This window comes from Triplophysa dalaica, chromosome 17 (assembly GCF_015846415.1).
Source record: "Triplophysa dalaica isolate WHDGS20190420 chromosome 17, ASM1584641v1, whole genome shotgun sequence".
Classification (NCBI taxonomy): domain Eukaryota; kingdom Metazoa; phylum Chordata; class Actinopteri; order Cypriniformes; family Nemacheilidae; genus Triplophysa; species Triplophysa dalaica.
The window spans coordinates 17,049,554-17,077,000 of NC_079558.1; the positions used below are offsets into that span (position 1 = coordinate 17,049,554).

At 36.3% G+C, this 27,447-nt stretch overlaps 2 protein-coding genes across 4 annotated transcripts; one reads left to right on the plus strand and one right to left on the minus strand.

Annotated features, from left to right (window-relative positions):
- The first annotated feature begins 532 nt into the window (after positions 1-532).
- Positions 533-15,126, plus strand: med24 (mediator complex subunit 24). 3 transcript variants are annotated; one of them, XM_056771831.1, is made up of 26 exons: positions 533-622; positions 797-931; positions 1,684-1,766; positions 1,970-2,008; positions 2,115-2,188; positions 2,309-2,532; positions 2,665-2,776; positions 3,119-3,269; positions 3,358-3,471; positions 3,796-3,849; positions 3,943-4,055; positions 4,173-4,259; positions 4,344-4,455; positions 4,883-5,025; positions 5,165-5,202; positions 5,385-5,467; positions 6,572-6,750; positions 8,350-8,449; positions 8,644-8,819; positions 8,893-9,157; positions 9,243-9,424; positions 10,382-10,475; positions 10,754-10,853; positions 12,033-12,113; positions 12,614-12,762; positions 14,469-15,126. In XM_056771831.1, exons 2-26 carry the CDS (start codon positions 802-804, stop codon positions 14,583-14,585), a joined length of 3,000 nt encoding a protein of 999 aa, XP_056627809.1. In that variant the 5' UTR covers positions 533-622; positions 797-801; the 3' UTR covers positions 14,586-15,126. The 3 variants fall into 3 exon arrangements, with proteins under 3 accessions (XP_056627809.1, XP_056627808.1, XP_056627810.1); XM_056771830.1 differs by having other exon boundaries at positions 534-622; positions 785-931; XM_056771832.1 differs by having other exon boundaries at positions 534-622; positions 785-931; positions 3,943-4,025.
- Positions 15,127-17,281: 2,155 nt separating this feature from the next.
- On the minus strand, positions 17,282-21,018 carry csf3a (colony stimulating factor 3 (granulocyte) a). The gene is made up of 5 exons (XM_056771842.1): positions 20,957-21,018; positions 20,480-20,637; positions 20,014-20,112; positions 19,781-19,927; positions 17,282-18,027 (listed from the first exon to the last, which is right to left on the minus strand). The coding sequence occupies exons 1-5, from the start codon at positions 20,970-20,972 to the stop codon at positions 17,821-17,823; spliced, it is 627 nt and encodes a 208-aa protein (XP_056627820.1). The 5' UTR covers positions 20,973-21,018; the 3' UTR covers positions 17,282-17,820.
- Between the last annotated feature and the right edge of the window lie 6,429 nt (positions 21,019-27,447).

Consider the following 27,447-nt stretch of genomic DNA (forward strand, 5'->3'; position numbering starts at 1 on the left):
TTTAATTATTATATTGCGATTAAATCTAAGATTAAAATCGTTCGTATATCAAAATTGTTGATATACACACATTGACCTGTGGATGTCGCCAGCGTGCGAAGTATTTTTTTGATGTAATGGTGGATACACATTGTCATTTGTAACATTTAATTTACATTAACGTGAAAGTTTTAATGATCATATATTATTCATTTTTAATGATCATATATTATTCATTTTTAATGATCATATATTATTCATTTTTAATGTGATTTTAAGTAATTTTGTCTGTTGATGTTCACAGATGTCTTCCTCATTGTAAAGTTACTTATTATCTACATAATGTTTATATATGTTTTTAAATATGTATGAAAAAGTAATACAGTCATTTAAAATATTTATTTACGTTTATATTTATTTACCATTTTGAAGTCCCAACACAGCTTTTGTTTCGACAATCTCTTGACCAATCAGAGGACGCGACGTCTAACCACCCAATCGGATTGCTCTATACTACCCCTGCAGTAACTCTCGACTAATCAGAGCGTGGAATCTTCATTCCCAAAATGGCGACGATGTGGAGTTGCGAATTGTAAATGAACAAAACCCTGATGCGTTGACTGCTAAAAGTAAAATATTTGTGGTAAGAAGCTCGCGTACAAATGTATTTTATGCAAGAATTATGTTATATATTTAAAAAGATATGAGTGGCTTCACCGGATACCTTTATTTCTCATGAACGGAGCGTTTAGTTGAGATGATGGGCTCATATGCCTGTCCAATACAATTGTGTTTTAATGTGTAGGGTTATAAACAGACAGGATGAAGGTGGTGAATCTGAAGCAGGCGATCCTGCAGGCTTGGAAAGAGCGATGGAGTGATTATCAATGGGCGATTAATATCAAGAAGAACTGCCCTAAAGGAGCTACATGGGACTACCTCAATCTAGCAGGTCATATGGGCATAAACATTGGCATATTCTGACTATTACTGTTCAAACCACATTGCACAAGTCAGAAGTTTAATGCGTTTACTATTGTGGACATGATTTATTGTAATGTCAAAGATCATACAGACTGGTCTGGATTATTTTGAAAGATTAAAGAAGATCATGTTTTTGCTCTCATACCAAATGTTATACCATAATAAGAGTTATAACCTTTTCACTTAAGATATATGACACATTATTTTGGATGTGACACAATGACCGTCATAATTTACACTACCGGTCAAATGTTTCATACATTTATTCACTTAAGTGTTCGTATTTTTCCCATATTTCAGAAAAAATAACAAACCCATCAAAATAATGAAATGAAACAAAGGGAACTATGGGATTTTTTTATTAAAACTTGTTATATTTAATCATCTTCAGTGTAGTCACCTATTGACAAGAATTTGAAATGTTTTCTTGTCATTTTATCAAGTAGCTTCTCGAAGTCTCACCCCTGAGATTCTTTTTAATCCACATCTAAGGAGTTCCCATCTTTTCTGTGCTCTTATTGGCTGCTTTTTCTTCAGTATTCAGTCAAAGTCATCCATTTTAAAATCAGCGTTAGTTTTGCCATGAAAAATTATATTTTTGTCAACTAAACTAATTTCAGGCATTAAGCAAACACTTTCAGATCAAAGTCCTTTTGAGAAACATTTCACTCAAGTGTCCCAAATCTTTTGACCGGTAGTGTATATCTTTCTTTAATACAGAAGCTCTTTTGGAGCAGGCTATGATTGGCCCGTCACCGAACCCTCTGATCCTGTCCTACCTGAAATATGCCATCAGTTCACAGGTGAGATCACACGTTTTATCACTTTAAATGAGATCGCTATGGAATTTGCTTCATATCTTTTATAATGTGATGTATTTTTTTTAAATCTGGCCTAAAGAGTAACAAATGTTCTTCGAATAAAATGTTTTTTTACTTTTCACACAGTATATATAAATGTTTCACTATATAAAATGATGCTAAAAAATACTCTCTTCCACCTGCAGATGGTGTCCTATTCCAGTGTGCTGACAGCCATCAGCAAGGTCTGTCGTGTGAAAAGTTATTTGTTACTTTGTTATTTTCAACGTGTTTAACTGTGTTGTAATTGCTGAGATTGAAGACTGAACGTTTTTATTTGTTTTTCCACAGTTTGATGTTTTTTCACGTGAGCTCTGTATCAAATCATTGCTTGAGATTATGGACATGTTCTCCCATCGGCTCAGGTACTTCCATCCGTCCCTCCATGGACGAGTGAATCTATTCGTCATTCCGACCCACACACCCAATGTCACAAAGATACAGTCTTTATAATGGTTTTTCTCTTTCGCGGTTCCACTCTGCAGCTGTCACGGGAAGGCGGAGGAATGTATCGGGCTGTGCCGTGCCATGCTGTGTAGTGTAGTTTGGCTCCTGCAGGGCTGCGCAGGGTACTGTGAACAACTGCGGGATCCCAGCCCTCCGCCTGCAGTGGAGAACAGTCTGAGAGCCTGTCTGGAGCGCATGGCAAACTTACTGAACAGCACCAAAAACAGAGCCCTGGTGCACATCGCCCGCCTGGAGGAACAAGGTGTGTGTGTTAAAGCGTTTACTTAGGAGCGTGTGAAAGAGATGGTTAGTAGAATCCGAAATGAATTGATAAGTTTTGTTGCAATCTGGGGGAATCATAATAATAAATTCACATGTTATCTTCTCTTACAAGCATCCTGGTCCAATGTAGAGCAAGCTTTGCTGAAGCTGTCTGAGAATCTTGGCGCTGTAACAAATCCAACGGTAAAGGAAAAGCTTGAGGAGTGCGTTTTACTGGTTAAGAGGTGAGAATCCAATAACGCATCATGATTATGTTGCACAGTATGTGCCAAAACTGCATATTTGTGCTGGCGATAGATTATGTCAATATTCTGAACTGTAAAACGGGAGAAATCATTTGAAAAATCTATAAGAAATGTGTTATGTAAAAATGATGTAATTTGTCTTTCACCATTAGCTGGGTTGGTGTATTATGATACAAATGGAAAACATTTATCTACAATATCCTGTATTGCTTTGTCATGTCGTGCCAGTATGTCTTAATGTCGGGGTATCCCCAAAGTGTATGAAACTCTCTTCTTGTATTTTCTCCAACATTATCATCTAAACTTATTGTTTTTTTGCAGTATTCCTCAGATGCTGTCTCTTCAGTCCGATCCACCAGTACACACTTCATTTCCATCTGTCCATGCTTTCATCATGCTGGAGGGAACCATGAACCTCACCGGAGAGACGCAGCCACTGGTGGAGCAGCTCATGATGATCAAGAGAATGCAGGTGACCTCAGATACGACGGAGAACTGAAAAAAACCTTCTGTGTGTGTGTGCCCGAATGTGCTGACGTGCATCTGTCATCTTTTTGTAGAGTATACCAGCTCCACTGTTTGTGCTGGAGATCTGGAAGGCCTGTTTCACTGGTCTCATCGAGTCTCCGGAGGGGAATGAGGAGCTCAAGTGGACAGCATTCACTTTCCTCAAGGTCTGCTTCTGTCAGGACAAACAATCAAACTTGATGCTTATTCTTATTGGCCTTTTTTAAATGGGGAAAAAGTGTCGTTTCTGCACCATGTTAAGCACTTTTCCTGTCTTGGGTATAATATTTATACATTTTGAAAAGTGTTAAGATTGTGCATCGTTGGTGCTGTCAATTGTTTTGTTGAGAAACTCAAGATTAACAAAGAACTCAAGGATTTTTTGTTTGGTGATGCAGGTTGTGCAGAAATGGCTTTGATTTTTTTATAATTCAATTTACAGAATAGAAATCTATAATCTTTGTTCATTTTTTTTCACTTATGTATTTCAGATTCCTCAGGTCTTGCTAAGGCTGAAGAAATACCCACAGGGAGAGAAGACCCAGGTACACGGGCAGGTTTTGCACACGTACATCATGTTTCTCTCCATTCACGTATACACGTGATCTGACCTGCATTAGCGTGTGTGTGTTTGTTAGGATTTCGCGGAAGACGTGAATGTTGCTTTTGAGTATCTCCTGAAGCTTACTCCACTGCTTGATAAAGCAGATCAGAGATGCAAGTATGTCCCTGCCGAATCCCAAAATAATGAGTAAGATAAGTGGAAAACTACCTTTTCAGTAAATATATGGGATTGCTGTTGTCCGAGAACAGTGATAGTTATTGTGGCTTTATGGTTTATAATATAATTCTTTTTGTGTGTTTGTAGCTGTGACTGCTTGAGTCTGTTAGTGCAGGAATGTAATAAACTGGGCTTGTTGTCTGAGGCAAACACTGCCAATCTCACGGCAAAACGGTAACGTTGTTTTCCGCTCCACCTTTAAAACATGCAGAAGTCTGTTTTTGACAACTTTAGTTCATTGTTGTGTTTTACTTATAGTACTGAAGATAGAGAACATGCGCCCAGGCTGAAGACAGCAGAGAACGCCAATATTCAGCCCAACCCAGGCCTCATACTGAGAGCTGAACCGACGGTCACCAACATCCTGAAGGTCTTCATATTTCTATTATTGAAACCCATCAAAACATTTCTGAAGTAACCAATCAGACTTTTTTTATTGACTTATTTAAAGCGGGGGGTAACATGCTATTTCATGCATTCTGACTCCTTTACAATGTCAAACGTGCTGGCGTCTCATGCTTAACATGGTCAACTTCTCAAAAAACGAGTTTGACATATGACAAAGTATTTCTCAGGTACTCAAGATTAATATAAGATTGGGTGTGTGTAAACTATGGCTTAAAGAAAATTAAAACATGATATCAACTACTTCAAAAATTTAAATAAGGAAGAAATAAAAACAAGGAAAAAAGCTTTCATTTGTAAGTAGCTTTGGATAAAAGCGTCTACTAAATGTAAATGAAAAATGTAAATAGGATATATTTTCTTCATGCACATCTTCATTTGTTTTGGTCTAGACAGTGGATGCAGACCACTCTAAGTCTCCTGAGGGGCTGCTGGGAGTTTTGGGTCACATGCTCTCAGGAAAAAGTCTTGATTTGCTATTGGCTGCTGCTGCAGCCACCGGAAAACTCAAATCTTTTGCTCGCAAGTTTATCAAGTAAGACATATAAAAGGGATGCATTTAGGAACAATATCAAGTAAAAGAAGTTGATTTTAATTAAAACCCAAAGTGCACCAGTTATATTTTTCTAAATATGTAAACAGGGTTGAATGATAAATCTGTTGTTCTTTTTCAGACTGAATGAGTTTCCCAAACAAATCACTGGAGAAGGATGTAAGTCATATGCTTTTCTTTGCATACATTTGTTTTAATATACATCTATTAATGCAATAATAGATCTCAAGCAAAAGCTGCATTCATACAAAAAAACATCCAATATATCTGTGAGAATTTCTGAGAAAAGTATTAGTCAGTTTAATCACAACTTACTGGAATCTTCTTTGTTATTTTTTTAGCAAAGTCTGCGTCAGTGCGAGCGCTGCTGTTTGATATTTCCTTTCTCATGCTGTGTCACGTCGTCCAGACGTACGGCTCAGAGGTAAAATCACACTTACTGTGCAGGAAACCAGTGTGACCCCAAAATATGATGTTACAAACTGATAATTCCACTTGTATAACATCTTTTGTAATAATCATATCCTGACAACAGTAGAAAATAAAAAAAAGTCCGAAATGATCCAAAACATCAGTGACTATGTTTACATGTGAACCTGATAATGCGATTATTTCCAGTAATCAGAGTAAGCACTTAATCGCAGTAAAATATTATTTACATGACATGAGTAAACTTCTTCACTTCCGTTTACATGCAGTTTTAATTACGGATGCACTTAAATTATCGGCCATATCGGTATCGGTCATTTTTAATGCTCGCAATTAAAATACAGTACAGTGCTGTCTTTCTGTTGTGATCATTCAATTACTGCTATTATCAAAACTTGAAGGGAAACTTATCAAACTTGATGTAGGAACATACAGTATTTATGATGTGTATATTTAAATTATAAATTATAGGAACAAAAGCATATTGTTTGAATCAGACTGCTTTCTGATTGCTTTCTGTCTTGAGACCTGTTTGACATGTGGCTATTGAAAACATTTTTCTGGAAGAACATCTATAATTTGTTTATTAAATATACCATAAAAGTTTGAAGGTTAAAGAATCGTTAACTAGTGTAAAGTGGGCTTGGTACATGATTTTCAGGGGAAAAAAGAGAACTAATGGTGACCTTGTTTTCCGCAGTAAATGTTTTGCAATAAAAGCAGCTGTCCACGTTTTGCCTTCTGTTTCAGTCTTAAGGAATTTTATATTAATATTTAGATACTGTATATCGGCCAATATATGTGTTATCGGCTTCCAATGTTAAATAATTATAAATTATCGTTATAGGTCAAAATTTACGTATCGGTGCATCCCTAGTTTTAATTATTCTGATTATTTGCTATCAAACACAGTACAAAGGATGCTGTCGAGTAAAGTAGCACATGTTACTGGCTATCGTTTAAATATATTTGCGTGAATCGTGTCAAATGCTAAACACCTTGTACAGTACAGTACACATGTACAGTAGTTATTCTAAAAGTGATGTACAGAGGGGATACAAGTGCACAAGAATTACTTTTTATTTCCTTGTCTGTTCAGGTGATTCTCTCAGACCCCAGTCCATCCGGTGAGACGCCCTTCTTTGAGACGTGGTTGCAAACGTGCATGCCAGAGGACGGGAAGACCCTTAATCCAGACCACCCGTGCTTCAGACCTGAGTCTGGGAAGGTGGAGAGTCTGGTGGCTCTGCTTAATTCCTCTTCTGAGATGAAGCTTGTGTGAGTGACGTCGTACATTCAGTTCATTTATTAATAACCGACGTCGCATTTGGATAATCTACACAAAGCAAATATTGATCTTTTTGCGCTCGTATTGGTAGCTTTTTCATTTTCAGTCAACGTCATTCATTTTAAAGATATTTTTATTGAATAATATTTTAATTTGTAACGGAAAAAATGTTTATTTTTGTCTATGAAAATGATTTCAGACATCAAAGCATACTCATTCAGATTAAAATAAGTGTTCAAAATTAAAATAGTTTACATCAGAGATCATCAAAAGGCTGAGAAATATAGTTTTATGATGTTTCTATTACAGGGGTTTATCTGTCACACAGACATTAGTAATTGAGTGTTAAAGGGATAGTTCACCTAAAAGTGAAACTTCTGTCATCATTTACTCACGCTCATGTTATTTCATACCTGTATAAATTACTTTATTCCGATGAACACAGAAATATATTTGGAAGAATGTTAGCATTTTTCAGTTCTGGGACATCATTGACAACCATCGTAGGAAGAATTAAATGTTAGTCAAAGGTGCCTGAGAACTTGTTTTCCTAAAATCTTCAAAATATCTCATGTGTTCAAAAGAACAAAAAAAAAAACAGTATTCATTGTTCCTACTATGGTAGTGGATGATGTCACACTATTGATAATCGCTAACATTCTTTCACATATCTTTCTCTGTGTTTATTGGAACAAAGAAATGTAAACAGTTTTATTTTATATAATTTATTTGAAACAACCTGAGGATGAGTAAATGATGACAGATTTTTGGAAGACTATCCCTAGTAATTAAAATGAGACGAATAACTGTAACCTCAGAAAAGGGATTCATGTGGTTAACAAAGTAGGTTCTTACAAAATCAGCAAATAGAAGTGGGCGGTCTCAGCAGAAATCTGTTTTACAGAATGATGACATACAGTCACCTAAAGGATTATTAGGAACACCTGTTCAATCATGCATCCCACAAATCTCCATCAACTTCAAAATGCTATCCTATCAATACGGGCCAACATTTCTAAAGAACGCTTTCAGCACCTTGTAGAATCAATGCCACATAGAATTAAGTCAGTTCTGAAGGCGAAAGGGGGTCAAACACAGTATTAGTATGGTGTTCCTAATAATCCTTTAGGTGAGTGTATACAGGATCTTTTATCGGTTTGACAAAATGTTGATATGCTCTCCTACTTGTAAGTTGCTTTGGATAATAGCTTCTGCCAAATGAATAAATATAGATGTGTATATCTGTTCAGTTGACGTAATAAAATCACTTTGTAGTATAACTGTATGTTTACCTTGAAAGAAAATTGTAACAACTTTGTCTCATTTTGGTTCAGCTGATTTGATTCCAATGAACAAATTCTTAGAAATAAACTAACACTGCTTGCTATGGAAGTAGAGTTTCTATTTAAAGATCTGTTTCCATGCTCTCATACTCACGAGTTACAAGTGAAGGAAAGATTGCAAAACTCGATCACTTGACCAGTTAAACAGCTGTAAATCCAAATCTAGTTCCAAATCTCTCATTTTGGTTGTCTTCACGTTTAAACTTTTATTCTGTGATAAACATACTACAAAATCTCTCTCTGCAGTCAGATGAAATGGCATGAAATCTGTCTCAGTACGCCAGCTGCCATACTGGAGGTGTTGAACGCCTGGGAGAACGGAGTGTTATCTGTGGAAGCCGTTCAGGTGAGTGCTTGTGATGTGATGTGCGAGGACGGTCTGTCTGTCCATCCACACTAAAAGCAAAGTACAGATTTTTATACAGAATTATATTAAATATGTGAACACGGCCACCCATAACAGTGGCAACATGTTCATTGACGTATAAATGACTATAAACTAAAGAATACAACAACATTTCTTACTGTTCGCAAGAACAGAAGATCACTGACAACATCAAGGGAAAAGTGTGCAGTATGGCCATCTGTGCGGTGGCTTGGCTGGTAGCTCACGTTCGGATGCTGGGATTGGATGAGAGAGAGAAACCTCAGACTATGATTCGCCAGCTGATGACTCCTATGTCTGGAGAAAACAATTTACAGTTCTACCACGAGCGGTAGGCCTCACAACTCAAAAATGCGCATTCGTACATTAACATAATGTAATGAAATCTCTCTCTCTCGCCCCAGTGTGGTTATCATGAGCTCTATTCTGGAGCACATGTGTGCAGATGTGTTTCAGCAAACTGGCCTGTCCCTGCGGCCGGCGATCGAGGGTCAGGAGCCCATTCCGTACCGGAACCTTCTGCCAGCCCGCCAGCCCATCCGTGAGGCCCTGCAGACTGCGTTCAGAGAAGTTCTGGAGAAGGGCTGGGTGGACTCCCAGGCGTTCCACCTCTTTGAGAATCTGCTCCACATGGGAGGAGTCTTCTGGTTCACCAATAACCTGGTTAAGGTAAATGTGGGTCGGCATTGCTTAAAATAATGTGCACAAGATCTTTGTGATGTGGTTGTACACTGGCTTTGTGTTTGTATTGTAGGAGCTGCTGAAGGAGACCCGTAAGGAGTGGGCGTCTCGTGTTGTTGAGTTACTTTACAGTATCTTCTGCTTAGACGCCCATCAGATCACCTTGACACTGCTGGGTCACATCCTGCCCCGCCTCCTCACTGACCCCGCCCACTGGCACAGCCTGGCAGACCCACCTGGGAGAGCCCTTGCCAAGTATTATTTTTTCCTTATGACATTTTGTATGAAAAACACATGGACATGCATTTAATAACATACTTAACATAGAAATAAGAATTCTCTCATTCTATTTATTGTCATTTCAAATGAAAATGACAGAAAAATTGACAATTAATTTTATGAATCTGAATGGAGAAACTACGAACCAGTAAAAAATCTCTCTTTCATTGAAATGACCACAACAAAATTGGAAAGAAAATATTTTAAAATAGTACTAAATATATTACTCTCCAAGTCTCTTTTCACACAGCTTCACTTTGCTAATGGCTAGAATGAAAATCTGAATGAAAATGGAAATCTCTTTACTCAGCATCTCTTGTCAAAAGTGTCCTGTTTCACAATTTTATTTCAAACACTGACATCTTTCCATAATGTTAACCCCATTGTTGAGTTTAGCGGGAATGCCCATATTATCACGCATTATTACTAGTATGGAAAGTATTCTCAAGATTATGAATTTCCGTCCAAGCTAATGTCTCTTTACCTACATTCAGTTTTCCTTGTATTCCTCTATTTTAATTCTTTTGTACATCAGCACAATGCGGTTATGCATGCAGCATGAATGAACCTTTGATCTCACTACGTTTCCTCTTTTTTTGCTTTATTTTCGCACTCACTTCCTCATTATTTCTAACCGGAATTCCGAGCGGATGAATGTGAAGTCAGGCTTTTTCCTTCTCTGTTTCAGTTTTTTTTTTCTTCATTTAACCAAGATGAAGATGTCAAAATGCGATAAGAACGATTGTGACCACTGTGATAGTTCACAAACCTTAACTTTTCTGTGTTGTGTTTACGACACAGAATTTAGGACCAGCTAAATCTACATCTGCTTTCGGGGACGTCCTGAAATAAATCATAAATATAGCAAGGTGCTAAATGCTATCTTTTATCGGTCGGATTCGAGTTGTTTGGTTAAGTCTATGTGTGTTGTAGGTTGTCGGTGTGGTGCGCCCTCAGTTCCTTCTCTTCTCATCATAAGGGTCAAGCATCAGCAAGACAGCGCAAGAGGCAACGCGAGGACATAGAGGTCTCACACACTCACCATTGTGAATCTCAAGTTGTCCCGGTCTGTATGATCATGGTGGGAGATAACCCTAAAATTAAGATATATTAAGATAATATTATGATACGTTTTAGGGCTGAAACAACCCAAATAACAATGTGGGGAGGGGCTGTAATGTGGGTAGATTAAACAGTTGTAGTGGTTTAAGAAACAAACTGTTTTCACGGAACTATATTTCAATATAAGACTGACAATTGTATTCTGCCACAGTATGTAATGCACACTCTTCTCATTGGCTTTAGGACTACACCAGCCTGTTCCCATTGGACGATACACAGCCATCTAAGCTGATGCGTCTGCTGAGCTCCAATGAGGATGAGACTGTTGTGCTGTCCAGTCCAGGTCACTTCCTGCCTTATTCACAATTCTGCACAACAATTACAAGTAGGATTGTGACGAGATCTCGTGGCACGAGCACTATGCTACAAGCATATTAAGAAAACAACCAAAGCTCTTTACAAAGCATCATTTTTGTGCAGTTACTGCCTCTCAGTTGAGTGTGTGACAACACATTTTGCATTGTTTCACATTTATTACTGCATAAAAAAAATCATTAAAATAGAAGCTTAATTTGAAGGTTGATTTTGTGTTTTTCAAGGTGAATAAGAGACTATTTTTTCCTATGTATTTCATCATTGAGAATTTCTTTAAAAAAGTCAAAAAATCTTGTCTCAATTCTCGTGAACTCAGTCTCGTCACATTCCTACTACAAGCCACAGTATTTGGATATTTGCATTTTTGCAGATGCTTTATATTTGTGATGACAACATCTTATTAAATGAGTCATTTTTATCTGTCTGTCATATCTGTATATGCTGCAGTAATTATTTGGCTAAATTGCAAGTAAACACCCACAAAAGATCAACGATCTTCCTGTCGCAACATTATTTAATGTTTCCATTACACAAGCTGTATATAAGACCTTTATAGCATAATTTCATACTAGGCCGCATCTACAAAATGTTTTGAAATATTATGACAATATGCATACCGTAATGGGTTGCACTGTTTGGAATTATTATGAATTTAAATAATAGCAGATAGACTTGCATTCAAATGTTAGTGTTTGTGTGTGTATGTGACGATCAGAAAGAATGTGAAACATTCAAACGTGAAACATAATAGTCTTTTTTAAGACTTCACATGTTATCATTTTGCATATCGTATTAAGCAAGTTACCCCATATTTCAGTTTTCCTCAATATTCGAGCAGCCCTAGTTTCAGTTCATTTCTATTGAGTTTTTCACAATGCGTGTCTTGCAAAGTAGCTGTACAGAACATTTAGTCCAAAATATATCAGTTTAAATTATGCAACAGACAGGAAAAGGAACGATACACGATACAAAAACCGATATCCATATATTTGTCTCACACATTTGAACTGATAAATTCCTCTTCTGTGCATTTAACTCGTTTTTTTATGTGTTCAACCTTGTCAACAATTGCACTATTGTGTGACTTTTACTCCAGAACTTATTTTGAAGTAAAAACTTAAAATAACTGAATGTTTCTGTTTTCTAGGTGATCGTTCAATGAGCAGTTCACTGTCTGCTTCTCAACTTCACACCGTCAACATGAGAGATCCTCTCAACAGAGTGTTAGGTTTGTGCTAGCCCAAAACCAAAAACGTAATATTCTTTGGCCGTTAAAGTTTATTTGAAGTACCATCCAATACATCACTGTACTTTGTAACTCACCAGACAGCTCAGCAGACGGATAAAGTGCTCAAAGTTCATTTTAAGCTAAAGTCACTTTGCCGGCTTTCGTTTTCTAGCAGTACCAATATCTTGGATTTCAGCACTTTTTTGATGTGGTTATGTATGAAAAACTGTATGAATCTTTGATCTTCACTATATTTCCTTATTCGGCTTTTATTATTCCTCTTTATTTTAAACCGAACATCCATGCTGTTGGACATGGAGCTGTCAAGCATGTTGTTCTCGGTCAGAAGTTAATAGGGCACGTTTCTTTTTACACAAATCCCTCCATCAGCATCCAATGAAAAACTCCACGGGTTGTTTAGTCATCATTCCCTAACAATGAGTAAAACCAATGCTGGTAGCGATGCTTGCTAATACTAATTGTTTATTTACTTTTTTTAGCAAACCTGTTCCTGTTGGTTTCGTCTCTGTTGGGGTCTAAGACAGCAGGTCCTCACACACAGTTTGTTCAGAGCTTCATCGAGGAGTGTGTCGAGTGCTCCGAGCAGGGCAGCCGTGGCAGCATCCTGCAGTTTATGCCTTTTACCATGGTGAGAATCTTCTGACGGACTGTAGGGTGTAACCATTCACTCAGCTCACGATTCGGTACATATCAGGATGCTCGGCTCACGATAGGATACACATTTCGATATTTTGAACAAAATAAAAAAATGAAATTCAAATAACATATATTTTCAAAATATTCACAATTTCAGCTACTTTTTTGTTGCACATACAACTAAATAAAGAATTTTAAGGCTTAATTGAACCTTCTGTACTGCAGGTTTGTCACCGCGTGTCAATTTTGACAGCAAATTTTTATTTAGGTTTAGTCATAGTCTTAAAGAATTTAGTTTAATCATATTTTCGTCATCCCCATCATTTTAGTTTAAATCGACAAAATCTACATATTTACATATTCCACTCAAAGATTTAACGGTTTTGACATAATTTACTTAACCTTAGAATTAAATAAAATACCTTTATTTTTCAGATTAGTTCAGTATCTGCTGGATATGCCTTGTGCAACACATAGAATATTAAACCATGAACGACATTTACAGTTCAGTCAGACTCATTTAGACTCAATTGATTTGTTCAGTGAAGGGCGTATTCATTCAGTACATTCAACCAAGGAAACGCCCTGACAGAGCTCACACTCAAACGCTATTGGCTCACGTGTCTTTGAAGCTGCACTGTCTTTGCTTGAGACCGTGAAGAATGAGAAATATCTTTCAAAAAGACATAAACTGCATTACATTTCTTCAATCATGCAAATCACGATTTTTGTACGTCATTCAATCTTTTAATCTACAGTACGACTCACTTCATCACTTCTCTAATCGGTAAAGCGCTGCTTTCATTTGGCTTTATGTTGCATATCACGTCATGCAGCAGCTCACGTTAGCGGATAAATTAACATTGGCATATAAAAGCGTTTGTGTTTGCCTTTCTAATGAGTATCGGAGTGACCCGCCAGCAGTCAGGCTTCAAGTTTGCTGTGTTTTACAGGCGATGGAGAGGGAAAATAAGCTTTGTTAATCCCAGAGACTTCTCTCTCTACCACATATGTGAGATAAGCACACGTGCTGGTGCAGAGCAGGTAGCTTGAACGCTCAACGAATACAATTAAACATCATATTGTAAAATATCCCCATCTCTCTTCGATGCGCATCGTCACATTTTTGCATCGCGAAATATCCTAGTACAAAGTATCGTTACACCCCTAACGTACAGTATTGGATACTGTATAGACAGAAACACCTGTCGTCAGCACCTGTCCGAACACTTCTGATTTTTATATCTTTTCTTCTCCATCTATATAAAAATAAGAAAACACTACACTGTAGTAGGCTTTCATGTTTTTTTATTGCACTTATGCTTTTTGTTGTCCAATTGTTGACCCAATTGCTTCCTTTGTTTACCCAACTTATACTTCTCTTTGGATAAAAGCGTCTGTTGAATGACTAAATGTAAATGTAAATGACAATGTATATGACTACATGTAATCTTCTAAATTTAAAAGACTAAATGTAAACAGAATTATACTTGTCATCTTGTTTTATTGTAATAACTCTAACATGAGCTATAAGCCACGAGGCTGTGCATGACACGAGTGAGGGATATGGTTCGCATGCCAGTAACATTGCAATTTGTCTCATGTCTTATACTCATTGGCTTTAAATGTGACTTTTCCGATCAAGACTAGCTTTATAACCATAAATAAAAAAATCACTTTATCTCTCTGTCTTCACAGATTTCTGAAGTGGTGAAACTTCAAGCGCTGGCAAAACCCAAAACGGTTCTGTCCATCACAGATCTGAGCCTTCCACTGGGACGGAGAGTAGCAGCGAAAGCCATCGCTGCTCTGTAGAGAATTGTGCTTTGCCATCAACAGCAAAACTGTTTAGCTGGTAGAACTTGTATTACTACTTGCATCATTTAACAAAACTTCTGGTAAGCCCTGGACTTTGATCAGAAGTGGAACAACTGTCAGATGGATACTGATGTTGCTTTGACGTCTGTTGTATGCAGGACAGCTCAGTGTTAGTTCTGATTTCACACATTTGGGCACATCCGTGAAGTGACACAGCTGCTGATAGTTCACACGGATGTGGCAAGTATGTCCAAGAATACATTTGTGATATAGGTTTTTTATATACGTTACATAAGCTCCATTTGATGCAGATTTTTCAGTTTTTTTTTATAATGGGAAAAAGTGAAATAATTTCTTGTAAAACATGAAAACCCAAGACTGCATCTCTCCTAAAATTACAATAAAAGTCTCTCTAGTGGAACACACTGCCTGCAAAGCGAAACTGTTTGTTTGGCAGAAAGCCCGGTCAGATTTCAAAGGGGCATTGGGAAACTTTTGGTTTCTGATATTTGAAAGTAAAACATGTCATTGAACAAACTGTGTAATGTGTGGGCATTATGGAACTATTCACATCTTCCTTTTCCGACAAAGTTGCCAAGTCTTTCATGCTCAATTGTTTGACCTTAAAGGGGTGATATGACACGGCTTAAACAAATTTCATCGTTTGCTTAGATGTAATATAATGTGTATACACAATATAAGGTTAAAAATGCATGTTCCTATCAGATTCTATACAAAGCTCATCACCCTGAAAAGTGAGGTGTGCTATGATTGGCCAGTTAACCAGTGTGTAGTGATTGTTTGAATACTGCAAGCGTTTGACGAAATGTAACACCTCTGACCATATTTGGAACGTCAGATTCCTCTTCAATTGTACTGACAGGTATGCATATACATTTGGGTGGTCTTGGTCAACTCATACCAGGAACTGACCTATATTTGTGGGGGTGTGGTTACACAAGCTGTTTCGGCCAGGTCTGGGTGAGCATTTTCTTTTAGATAGAAAGCATCTTTTGTTCCAACACTTACGTTTTTCGCCATTTTACGTGTCTAATACATGCAATGGCAACTTATAATGCACCCAAGACACAGAAAAACACATACGCCTCATTTGACTCCTTTAAATCATTACTCGTCAACACATCCGATTCAATGTTGTCTTAGAGACATTTTATTAACGAGACCTCTCAGTTTATTGGTGCATTCAGGAAGATGCAGGAGTTGTGCAAGATGATCATACTGAAAAGATCTAATCTTCCTGGTGTTATAGAGCACATTTCTGTGTGATCGAGGATCTGATGTGGTCTATAGATCCAGATCGAGATTTCTACAAGTAATGCTGAAAATTCTGCAGACGGAGGTTATCTCCATCTCAAATAATCTGTGTATTAGTTAAAAGCTATGTGAGGCAGTTGATGTGTTGAGAAGTTTGAGGAAGCGCTGTAGACTGCACCAGCCAAAATTGTATTTGTGCAGCAAGCAATAAAATGTGAGGCCAGCATTTTTATCTGCTGAGTATTATGTGCTGAAACCTGCCCAGTTGGAATGCCCAGGTCCACACGCAGAGATGATTGTAGTTTAACTTTGGAAATTCTGGGTTTTTTGCAATAGAATCTGGGTCTTTAAGCTTCCGAGAAATGATGGTTAGAAACCTCATTAACTGGCTCTTCAGACTTCTGTCTTCAGAAAAAGTGGTGAACTATTCTAACCTATTTTAAGTGCAGGAAAAAAAAACAGTATATTGACCAAATAATGATGGCAGATCATATCACAGACTGGTATTTCCCAATACCACGCAAAAAATACTGGATTAAAATAGGACTGCCGTTACATCATATCCTGTGTGATGAACATTCTTGAAGACGTCAAGGAACTCCCACAATGTCAACACAGTGTCAGAGGATGTACCTATTATTTTCTCTTCTTGACAAATGTGAAATAGTCACTTTGTGATGACTGAGCTATAGGCGGTTACAGTGACAACAACATAAGAAAACGTTTACACAACGTGTAACAAACGTTTAACAAACTTAACTTCTGGTCGAGCTCCACAAAGAATATAAAACTTTTCAATAAAATTGTAATTTAAATTAAATGTAAAATAACTTGTTATTTATCATAATTTTGGATTATTGTGTAATTTCTTTGTTCTGTTGAATACAAAAGATATTTTGAAGAATTTAGAAAAAAAGAAAACAGTTCTGGGGCTCTTTCGATTACCATTTTCATCTCGATGTCCCAGAACTGTCAGCTAACATTTAAATCGAAATATTTTTTTGTGGTCAACAGAACAAAGACATTTATACAGGTTTGGAACAACAAGAGGGTGAGTAAATCTTGACAGAATTTTCGTTTTTGGGTTGAACCATTCCTTTAACTCTGGGCCAGGCTTGTGTGTGTCCAAAGAAACAGTCTATTAGAGAATTAGAGAATATTAAATAGTATCTGTCAAACACAAAAACATAAGAACACAGTTTTAGCCTCAAAATTGTTTTGTTTTATAACAGTTTGAAGATTAAGAATTCATAGTAATGCACAAACTTTGAAATAGCTTTATTTGGATAAATCAAATGTGTGGCACTTCAAATATACAAATTTCAAAACAATAAATAAAAATAAATATTCTCAATTAAATAAATAAATAGAAAAATAAATAATATAATTTGATTTTACATTAAACCATATGACATCTCATTAATGGGTAAGAAAAAACATGTTACAATTTTACATCATGTTAGGAAAAGAGTTCTCGCAGGGATTAGGGGATGATACAATGACCACTATCAAGTCACGGTCAAATGCTCAACAAACAGCACTTCCTTCCTTTAGCACATTTTTTCTATACATTTACATTTATGCATTTGGCAGACACTTTTGTCACGAGCGACTTACATTGCATTGTACTATAAAAAAAGTGTTTGCAATCTCTAGGATTGAACTCATGACCTTAGCTTTGTTAGCGCCATGCTCTAACCACTGATCCACAGGAAAGATTGCATGACACTAAAAGGTATTTTACATATTTCCTTTCTAAAGAATACCAGTTTCAGGAAGTTCCTAAAGGTTGAAATAAATATACTGATCTTATTAAAATTTTGACAGAAATTGTTAAAAATAAATATCTTTATAAATAAATAGAGACAAATCTTCCAGCAGTAGAAACCCCAACATACATTTCCTCTACAGTTATATGTTCATCCCAAAAGTGAACATGGTACTGAATGCAACAACATCACGGGCATTGTTCCAAGTCCTCTGCATTGGACGGGCCGGAGGTCATGTCACGGATAGCGAGGATACTGCGCAGCACGTCACAGCTGAACACCTGAAGCTGTTCTAGGGTCAGGTGTGCGGCCACCTGAGTTATGTATGGAGATTTTTCAGTGTGGTCATGCTGGGGTGCCTCCACTGAGCGCTCAAATCCAGCTTCAGTCTGCATCTGTGGAAATACACAAACAGGAGTGAAGGTTTAGGTTCACTGTGAAAAAAAAAAAATTCTTTTCACTGGAAAACAGAAATATATCGTAAAATATTTCAAGTATTTCAGAAAATACATTAAAAAACCTGTAAAGATTCGCTCTTTTACAATTTACCTGGAAAATCTGTTACAAATTAACAGAAAAACTCTATATAATTACATTTCTATTTTGACTGTAATTTCTATTCCACTAAGCAAGATGTGTTTAGATCTAATATTTCTGGAAATATTCCATATGATGAGTGAATGATATGGATAGAACAATACTAAATGACTGAATGAAAAATGAAATGTAGTATTTTAAAGGTACAATCTGCAACCTTTACTTCTGTATTCCCATCTGTGGGAAAGCCTAAAATAAAGTCAAATGACGTTAAACTTACATTTCCCACAAAATTATACATGATAGCTCAACATCTAATAAGTTTATTGTTGTGCATCAGGGTAAGAGACTGTAAGGAGACAGTTTTCATCTGTGTTTTTTGTACTTATTTACACTTTTAGTGATTTTTTTTTCAATAGCAAAAAACTGAGATTACAGTTTAGCTAAATCAATTAAGATTCCAATTTCAATTCAGTAAATTCAAATTTAAATTGTGCATCCTGTTTAGATTTCAGTAAGAACTAATCTAGAATTAACTTTATCATGTTGATTTTCCCTAAATATATACCATAAAATAATAGTTTTTCCCTGTAAAATGACAGGATATAAGGATGTATAATAAACCATTTCCAATCCTTTTCTAGTAAATTTGCTGTCTTTTTATGTAATTTTACAGTTTTTCTACCGTATTTGAAAAATAAACTATAAGAAATAACTGTAAAATAATGTTTTTTCCCCCGTAACATAACTTGTTTTCCCAGTTTATCTTGTACATTTTCTGTCTTTTTCTGTAATTTTCTGTTTTTCAACCGTATTTAAATCCGTAAAATCTGTAAAAAAAAATATACATACCGAATGGTATGGTATGGTATGGTATTGTTTGGTATGGTACGCAATGCAATTATTTGCATTTTGATTGTCAGAAGTTCTGAATAGTGGCAAAATAGTGAACTGTACCATAACAAACCCTTCCATTGGGGTACCTAGCACAGTAGACTAGTACCAAAAGGATGGAGCTAGACAGACGTTGATTCATTGACAGAGAATCATCACTTGCGCATGCAACAGGTGCAATTTTGAATTTCCGCTGGTAAAATCTGACATTCGTCATGCCTCTCAAGTAAGGGTACTGTTAGAAGTGGAAACGCAAGCCGGATCACTTGGTGGAAACGAGCCATAAATGATAGATAGGACCCTTTAAAAGGGTACCATCCATGTGACAGCTTAGGACCATTTTTTGGAAGTGTCTCATTTAAATAAGAAAAAGTTCAGTGAAACGTTGCGAAATTAAAACAGAAGTTGCACCTTCCTCTATTCATGTGGTAATGTTTGAACAGGCTCTCCGTCAGATCTGACAGCTGGAGAAAGCTTGTGCAATATGACACTAACCACAATTTAAATTTAGCAGAGCATTAAACTTCTGGGGTTCATACGTCCAGAGGAATACAAAATCCCAAATTAGATCTTCTTTATATATCCCTTCTCCTAGATGACCAGGGTCAGTTTAATGAATTCAAAAATGGAATACATTTCAATTTCACCTCCTTAAATCGGTGATATGTTTGACAGGAGTTAAAAGACCAGTCATCACCAGTTTAACCACAACTATACCTCGTTAATAAGGGACAGAAGTTCTCCAATGTCAACTTGAAGTTCGGCAACCTGTTCTGTTTGCTTGAGCTTGTTGACTTCGCTGATCTCTGTCAGGAGATTGACATGCAGCTTCAGTCCTTTGAACATGCGATCAAGACAAATCTCCTGTGGACAGGAGAGATTTTAGATTCCGTGTCTAAATTGTGGCATTAAAAATCAAACAGCATTCAAATGGGCTGAATGAAACTCACCAGGGTGAAGTTTTCAGAGATGCTCTCAAGAACAGGAGCGGGAGGAATGAGATTTTCCTTCAAGTACTGCAGCTGAACTGAACTTCCCAGCTTTAGGCTCTGGAAAAGACCAACGTTGGAGGTGTTTCAACATGTCAGGAAGGAGTATCTGGCTCATGCATCAGTGTGCTGTGATTTTGCCTGCCAAACTCTCAAACATGCCAGAGCAATAGCAAATTGCATTTACCAGTAGTTTTGCATTTAAAGAATTTACTGATTCAAGACATCATTGTAGTACAGATCAATAGAACACGTCTATACACAAACAACAGACTTTTAAACCATTGGTGTACACAGCACAAGCACATACACACAATACAGTACTTCTGTATATCAAGAATGTAATATTCAAGATTAGTGGGATGAAATGAACAGTGTTCCCAATGCCTTAGTCCATTATGGCCCTAAAGCACATATTTATACTCACCGGAGACTTTATCCACGATGCATGAGCTGTAGGAATTTCTTTTAGAATTTTGCTGATAAAACTATGAGCATATACAATCAAAGTACTGTCCATACTATCCCGCTTTTCAGAGAGAGGGGCAGATCCCACCAATCCCAGTATTGAGACTAAGAGAGCAGCTGGGGGAGAGAGATAGATAGAGAGAGAGAGAGAGAGAGAGAGAGAGAGAGAGAGAGATCAGTGGTGTGTAAAACTGACACACACTGCTCACACATATGGCTCAAAATCCCACATGTGCTTAAGCTATGACTGGACATCCTCATTTCACATAAATGCCTATTGACCGGTACAATAAAAGCAGCACGATGCTACTTTAATACCAAAAATGAAAATCACAGTACTCAACGGAGTATATTTTACACACATAACACTTAAAAATCATATCATTTAAAAAAGTGTTCGCTTTATTCGTTTAAACCAAAAATAAAAAATACTTACCCTGGTAGCAGTTCATATTATCGACAGCAACCCAAAAGGAAAATGCACAAAGTCAATAAACGGTAGAAGTAACAAAGCCTCGTCATGTTGAGAATTTATATGTCTTCAGGGGAAATTCCTTTTTTTTAACACTGACGTCGTCTTGTAGACGCACACATGTTCTTGGTGAAAGAAAGACCACGAGGTGATTGAGGAGTAGGATAAGATGCCTGTACTGTACACCTTAAAACATATTTCATTAAAATTCACTAACAAACATAAAATCAAACTTGACAAACAAACTTTCACGGACATGTAATGAATTAATATGTGAATCCAAGTTTCGTTACACTTTTTAACATATGAATAGATATAAACAATGATTAACCTTATGCCAATGCAAGACGTAACAATTATCGAATCCTTTTTATTCACTACAGCCAGTGGACTGGAATACAATTGAAGTTTATAACGTCAATAACAAAACCACAGGACAAAACATGCTATAGTGATGGTAACAGCAGGGAAAATCATTACAATAATATAATCACATGAACAAGCATCTTTAAATAATGTCTTATTTTAATATTAAAGGGCTACTATTTATATATATTATATATATATATAAATATAAATTATATATATATATTATAGTCGAGTATTTTTGAAATTACAGTAAAAAAGTGAAATTACAGAAAGAGACTGTAATTTTACAAGAAAAACATGTAAATTTACATTACAAAACTGTTAATCTACTGTGTTTTTTAAAACTAATATAATATTATATAACACTGTAAAAACTGTAATTTTACATAACCTTCACAGATTTTCACACATTTTTTAAATATGGTAAAAATCTATATTTATATTTTGGGAAAGCAGGAGACAGTTTTGATATCATTATTGTTCTCACAGATTTCATAACTGTTTTTTTAGCTTCCGTTCCCAGGATGTCAAGATAAAGACATGAATAATGTTGATGCAGACACTCAAAGACATCAGTATTGCTTCACAATCTTGAAATCCACCCATGAATGCATTCCATGTTGCTGTAACCTCAACTTCATCTGCCAGCCAGCCTCAGATCTCTGTGTTATGTAAATGCTTTACGTGTACTGGAAATGAATCATTTGATTAATGTGAGGTTTGGGTACGAGTAAATCCAACAATTACTCAAAGTTACTCTGAAGAAAAACATTTATCTGGAATGATTCCATACATTTTTATAGTCCAAAAGTTCATCTGATTGCTTAGCAAGAGAACGATTTATTATTAAATTATGTTTTCTGATCAGAAAAAAACCCTAATCTAACCCAGAAAATGTTCATATTTGACATTACTATGGGTTGAAACTATACAGCATAGGTTATAAGGAACAGTTGACTCAAAATAGCTAATATTAACATTGATAGTACTAATAATGTACTCCCAAAATTCTGTCTCACGTATACTCGCCCTCAAATTGTTCAAAACCTGCATAAATGTAGTTGTTCTGTTGAACACCAAAGAAGATATTTGAAAGATAGTTTGTCACTAAACAGTCCTGGGGCTCTATTGAGTAGAAGTCAGTGGTGCGGTGCCCAACAACTATTTGGTTTCGCACATTCTTCAAAATATCTTCTTTCGTGTTAACAGTAACAGGAGGAAGACATTTATATAGGTTTGAAACTACTGAAGGGTGAGTAAAAGACAGAATTTTTATTGTGGGGTGAACTTGAACTGTCAATTCAATTTAAGATAGACGTGCAGATACATTTCCTGAATATAGGATAGATGGTTCTATAGCAGGCAGATTTATTTAGATTAGTTATGTGTTGAGTCAGAGAAAATGATGTGATGACTCTCATTATTTCCTGCTCTGTCATCATGACACTGAACTCATGTTATCAAATGTGGGTTACAGCTTTAATATGAATCAGACATTAAAAGAAGTGGAAAGGATTCTAGTTGGAAGAGAGGTTTCTATGGAAACAAGCGTGTGAAAAACAAAAATAAAATGACTTCACTGTCACATGTACATGCACAGCACACATGCGCACACACACATTACATGAAGTCTCTGATGTTACTGGAACAGGTATAGAGAAAGACTGATGTTGCTCAATTCAGCGTGTTCCCAACAAATCTCTGAAGTAATATAAAATCGTTCAGAACAAATCAGATTAAAAGTGATGCTCACACAAAACACAACTACACAACAACTATTTTCTGATTACTGTTATTTCATAATTATTCCTCTGCTTCTCAAAACTATTGCAACAATCAAGGACTTTTCAAACGAAAAACAAGTTATAAAGAGATGATGGCATTTTCACTGGCAAGGAAAGTCTGGCTCACTTCTGTTTTTTCTGACTTGATACAGTCCTTCAAACGCCTCGTGATCTCAAGCATTTACATAAATGAGTATTTTTGTATCAATTTTGGAGTTTTAACAGACAATAAGACTGCAGCAAGGATTGCTTTCGAATACAAAATTGTCATGTTTGAAAAAACAAGTAAATAAACAAGAATAATAACATACATGTGTCATTCAACAGATTTGATGCCGTCTTACAAAATCATTCCTTTTCCACTATTTTTGTATGCTAATTGTTTAATAAAAATTATATAATTTTCCTCTCCCTAGATTGGTCACTAAACACAATAATATATTATTAAATTAGGGTTATATTTATTAAGATTTTCTTCACATATTCCCTATTAAAACAAAATGCTATTTGTTTTCACAGGTAAACAATAATTACAATTTTAACTATTAAATGTTTAATAGGAAAAGGCATAAAGTTGATCATACAGATCTCCCAGTTAAAGATTCTTTAGTTTGAATATACATTAGACCAAACACTGACAACTTGGTCCCGGTTGATCATTCAATATACTGAATGTCAATGAACACATAACAAAATTTTATGACACCCCAAAATTGCACTTAACTTGTTTGGTAGCGACGGTCCTGAAAATGATGGTGTAGTAAGGACTTTTTTTTGCATAATATTTCATGATTTACAGAGAAAATATTTAATATATCTTTGAAAACGTATGAAGACAACAATGCAATTAAATGCAAACATGATTATTTTTATTCATTTTATTTGTAATCATTTATAATGGAAGTAATTAAGCAGGTTGCCACGCTGTCCATGCATTAATAAAAAATGTGAGAGCTGACGAAGAGAAAATGTTTTGTAGAACATCTTCCTCCGTCCCGTCCTTCTTTAAATTCATAAACAGTTTTTTATTCTTTATGGGTTTATGTTTGATCAGGTCTTGTCTCATGAGGATAAGTGCTCGGCATGAATAAAGAACCTGTGAATTTCTTTGAAGATTTTAATTGGCTGACTCAAGCTTTGTTCATTTCTCTGAGCAGAAAACGGTCCTTATAATGACACCTGAGCATCCACAAGTTTAGCCTGGAAAACACAGCTGTGAAAACATTATTCTCCACATCATGTTTGTCAGTCTGCTTGGCATTGATTTAACAAAGACAAGTTACATAGATATGTATTTTTTGCTAGGTATTTAAAAAAAAATGTAATTCCCCTAACAATTTTCCTAAACTCTTAACACAGGAGCACACCTTAAAAACCCACAATTGGCAAAACAATGTACAATATCCTACAAGTCGCTTTCTCTGGACAATGTCACTGTGTCCCAGATGAGATTACATGACAACTGAAACCCAAAACTTTCATTTATTACTGTCATTGAGCTGTGAAAACCAACAATGTAAAATATTTACATGTTTGCTCAATATATGATATTCCAGTTCCTGTGCAGAATTCTTACGTGGCACATAGAGGATTAAGTAAGTAAGTGCAAAATTCCCAGTCAATGATGCTGAACTGCTCTGTGACTCACAACTGAGCTTTGCCAAATAAGAACAATACATGCAGTACATGTAGAGGGCGCTGTTGCGTATATAATCAGAATCAGGATTTAAGGTCAGTGAGAGAAAAAAATCACTTAAATTTTCCCTGAAAATCAGAAAAACTCGTTTAAGGATTCGTCCCAGTGTTGACAGAGAAACCTGATGGATGTCATTGAAAACTGTGTGGTCACCCAGAACGTTTGTCAGAATTTCTCTGAGACATCTCTTGTTCCTCTGTGAATATTGGACCCCTTCCTTCTCTACGTTCTCGACCCTCAATCCTATTTAGATCAGCCTAAATATATTATATAAATGTCACAGTACAGCAAAACAAAACATCATTTCAAACACGGAACACAGTGAATGGTACCAAATATTACTGATGGATGTCATATAGTAAGCTACTGTATATTGAACTGTAGATTTGTTTTACCTGTGCTCTTGTCAAAATGTCTGAATTACTGTAGCAACAGTAAACCTGCTGAGGTTGGGCTGAACTCTCTGTCCAGTGTCAACCCATGGTAAACAACATGGTCAACCAAGATTGCTCGAATGGCATCTGATAAATGTGGTCCCCGTCTTTGTCCACATCCTCCTCGTCCCTCTCCCCTCATCCTTTCCCATTCCTCCTTCCTTTCCCATCCTGTCTCTACCCCACTTCCTCCATGGGTCTCTCTCTCATCCTAACTCTTCCTCTTACTCTGATGTCGCCTTCCATTTTTGTTGAAGACAGGTAAATTCACCTGTTGCCTTTTTATAGTGCTTACACCTAATGCTGAGTTTACAATTAAAGTTTCTCGATTGCTAACACACAATTTATGAAACAATTCAACATTTTTTGACAACTATAAACACATTTTCAGAACAATACTCAAACTTGTACAAACCCCAAACACAAACAGCCTCATTTTGCAAATGTTTGGCCATGTTCTCATTCAGAGAACACAAACACACAATATAATGAACTGAAGTGTCAAGATGTAAACTCAAACAGAACACATTTAACCATCAGTAAACATTCAGTAGCAAAACTGATGACGCACCAATCAGAATCTCAGGATTATATCAATAGGAGCACATCCTAGAATCACCCACTGAACTTCATACTACTTACTGTAAACATACAGTATCTTTACAGTACACACTTTATATCAGAGAATTGTCACTATTCTGTATCCAGTAAACTGTACCATGTGTACACCCTTTTTTACCTGTTCTGTATTTTTGCAGAAAACTTTTACGAAATTGTGCCAAAGGTGCAGCGGATGCCATATTTGTTTACATTGCCACCTATTGACTAATTGCTTCACTGTATTGTTTCCTTTATCTTCTCTGTAAGTCGTTTGGATAAAAGCATCTGATAAATGCCTGAATGTAAATGTTATTTGTGCAGTTGTGTACTGTATTGTGTTGCATGACCAGTTCATATTGTTCTTTGGTTTTTGAACTTTTCTTGTCTTGTAAGATCATCTTCATCTACTTTACAATAGTGTAATGTTTTATTTAAAATCTTTGTGCACTCTTTTATGTTGTATATTATTATAAACACTTAGGTATCAAATTATTATTGAATCCCAATAAGAGGTTTTGATAACAGTGTTTTGAACTGATCTCACCAGTGTCTAAGACTGTGTTGTATGTGATGAATTTGAGGGCTTGTGTGTCATGTCTGTGGGAAAAGTTTGGTTTGTCAGCAAGTTTGAATGGTTTTGAGCAGTTAGCTTAATTTTGACCTGAAAATAGAATGTTTGGGGAATTGGGTGAGATGTTATGGATTTGTGTTTACTGTTTTGAGAATACAAGGCATCATTTCAAGAAAAGAAATTAGCAATTGAGAAAAACTTTAAGCACCTAAGTGTCTGCACACCTGAAGGCCGTGTTTGAACAATTGGTCATATGTGTAGAATTTTGGAAAGCAGTGTCTTAAAATGGCAAAAATGTGACATCTTGTTAGATTTCTGTGCCTAATGTAGAGCATTGTGTTAAGTGTGTTGAGAATGTGCTCAGAGTTGTGCAGATTTGGGCAGAAGTTTTGATCTTTGAATGTCAGGTTTCACAAATCGTGTGTTATTTGTAATTTTAATGTGTAAGCAATCGTAAAAAACTGTAGTATACTGTTTACACAAATGGAACATGTCAACAGATAAATTGCTTTTGCGTACAAGCAATTGTTTAGCGCACCCAGATATCATTGTGTGGTACTGTGTTCTTCTCATTTTCATGTAATGTGTGTGACAGATGGCTTCCAAAGCCCACATGTGTAGCCAAACCTTTACACTACACACACACACACACACATACACACACACGCACGTACCTCCGTGCTCCACCTCCCAAAGTGCAAGGTGAGCTAGTCTGAGAAGTAAATGAACCTGAGGCAACAGGTGTTTGTTTGGTACAGAACTGTAACATTACCTGTTCAAACCCCTCTCCCCTCCACAAACACAATTCGCTCTTCTATTGAGTTGTCTGTTACAAATGGCTGTTGGTTACATTTACACACTGCCTGTTTGTGTATAGTGGGTAGTCGGTCACATCTTTTATTAGGCCAAACTTTAGCCATTTTATGTTCTTTGATGTTGCTGTATTCATGTTTGTAATGTGGAGTGTGTTGTGTCTTCTGTTTCTTTTTCCTGAGTGTGTC

Bases quoted from the DNA above. Each gene is read 5' to 3' on its own strand.
- med24 (XM_056771831.1), top strand. From the start codon at position 802: ATGAAGGTGGTGAATCTGAAGCAGGCGATCCTGCAGGCTTGGAAAGAG. The intron at 4,456-4,882 runs GTCTTCATATTT...GTTTTGGTCTAG, and splicing joins CGGTCACCAACATCCTGAAG to ACAGTGGATGCAGACCACTC. The intron at 5,203-5,384 runs GTAAGTCATATG...TTATTTTTTTAG, and splicing joins ACAAATCACTGGAGAAGGAT to CAAAGTCTGCGTCAGTGCGA.
- csf3a (XM_056771842.1), bottom strand. The intron at 20,113-20,479 runs GTGAGTATAAAT...GGTCTTTTCCAG, and splicing joins CATCGTGGATAAAGTCTCCG to AGCCTAAAGCTGGGAAGTTC. The intron at 18,028-19,780 runs GTATAGTTGTGG...GTATTTCCACAG, and splicing joins TTCTGTCCCTTATTAACGAG to ATGCAGACTGAAGCTGGATT.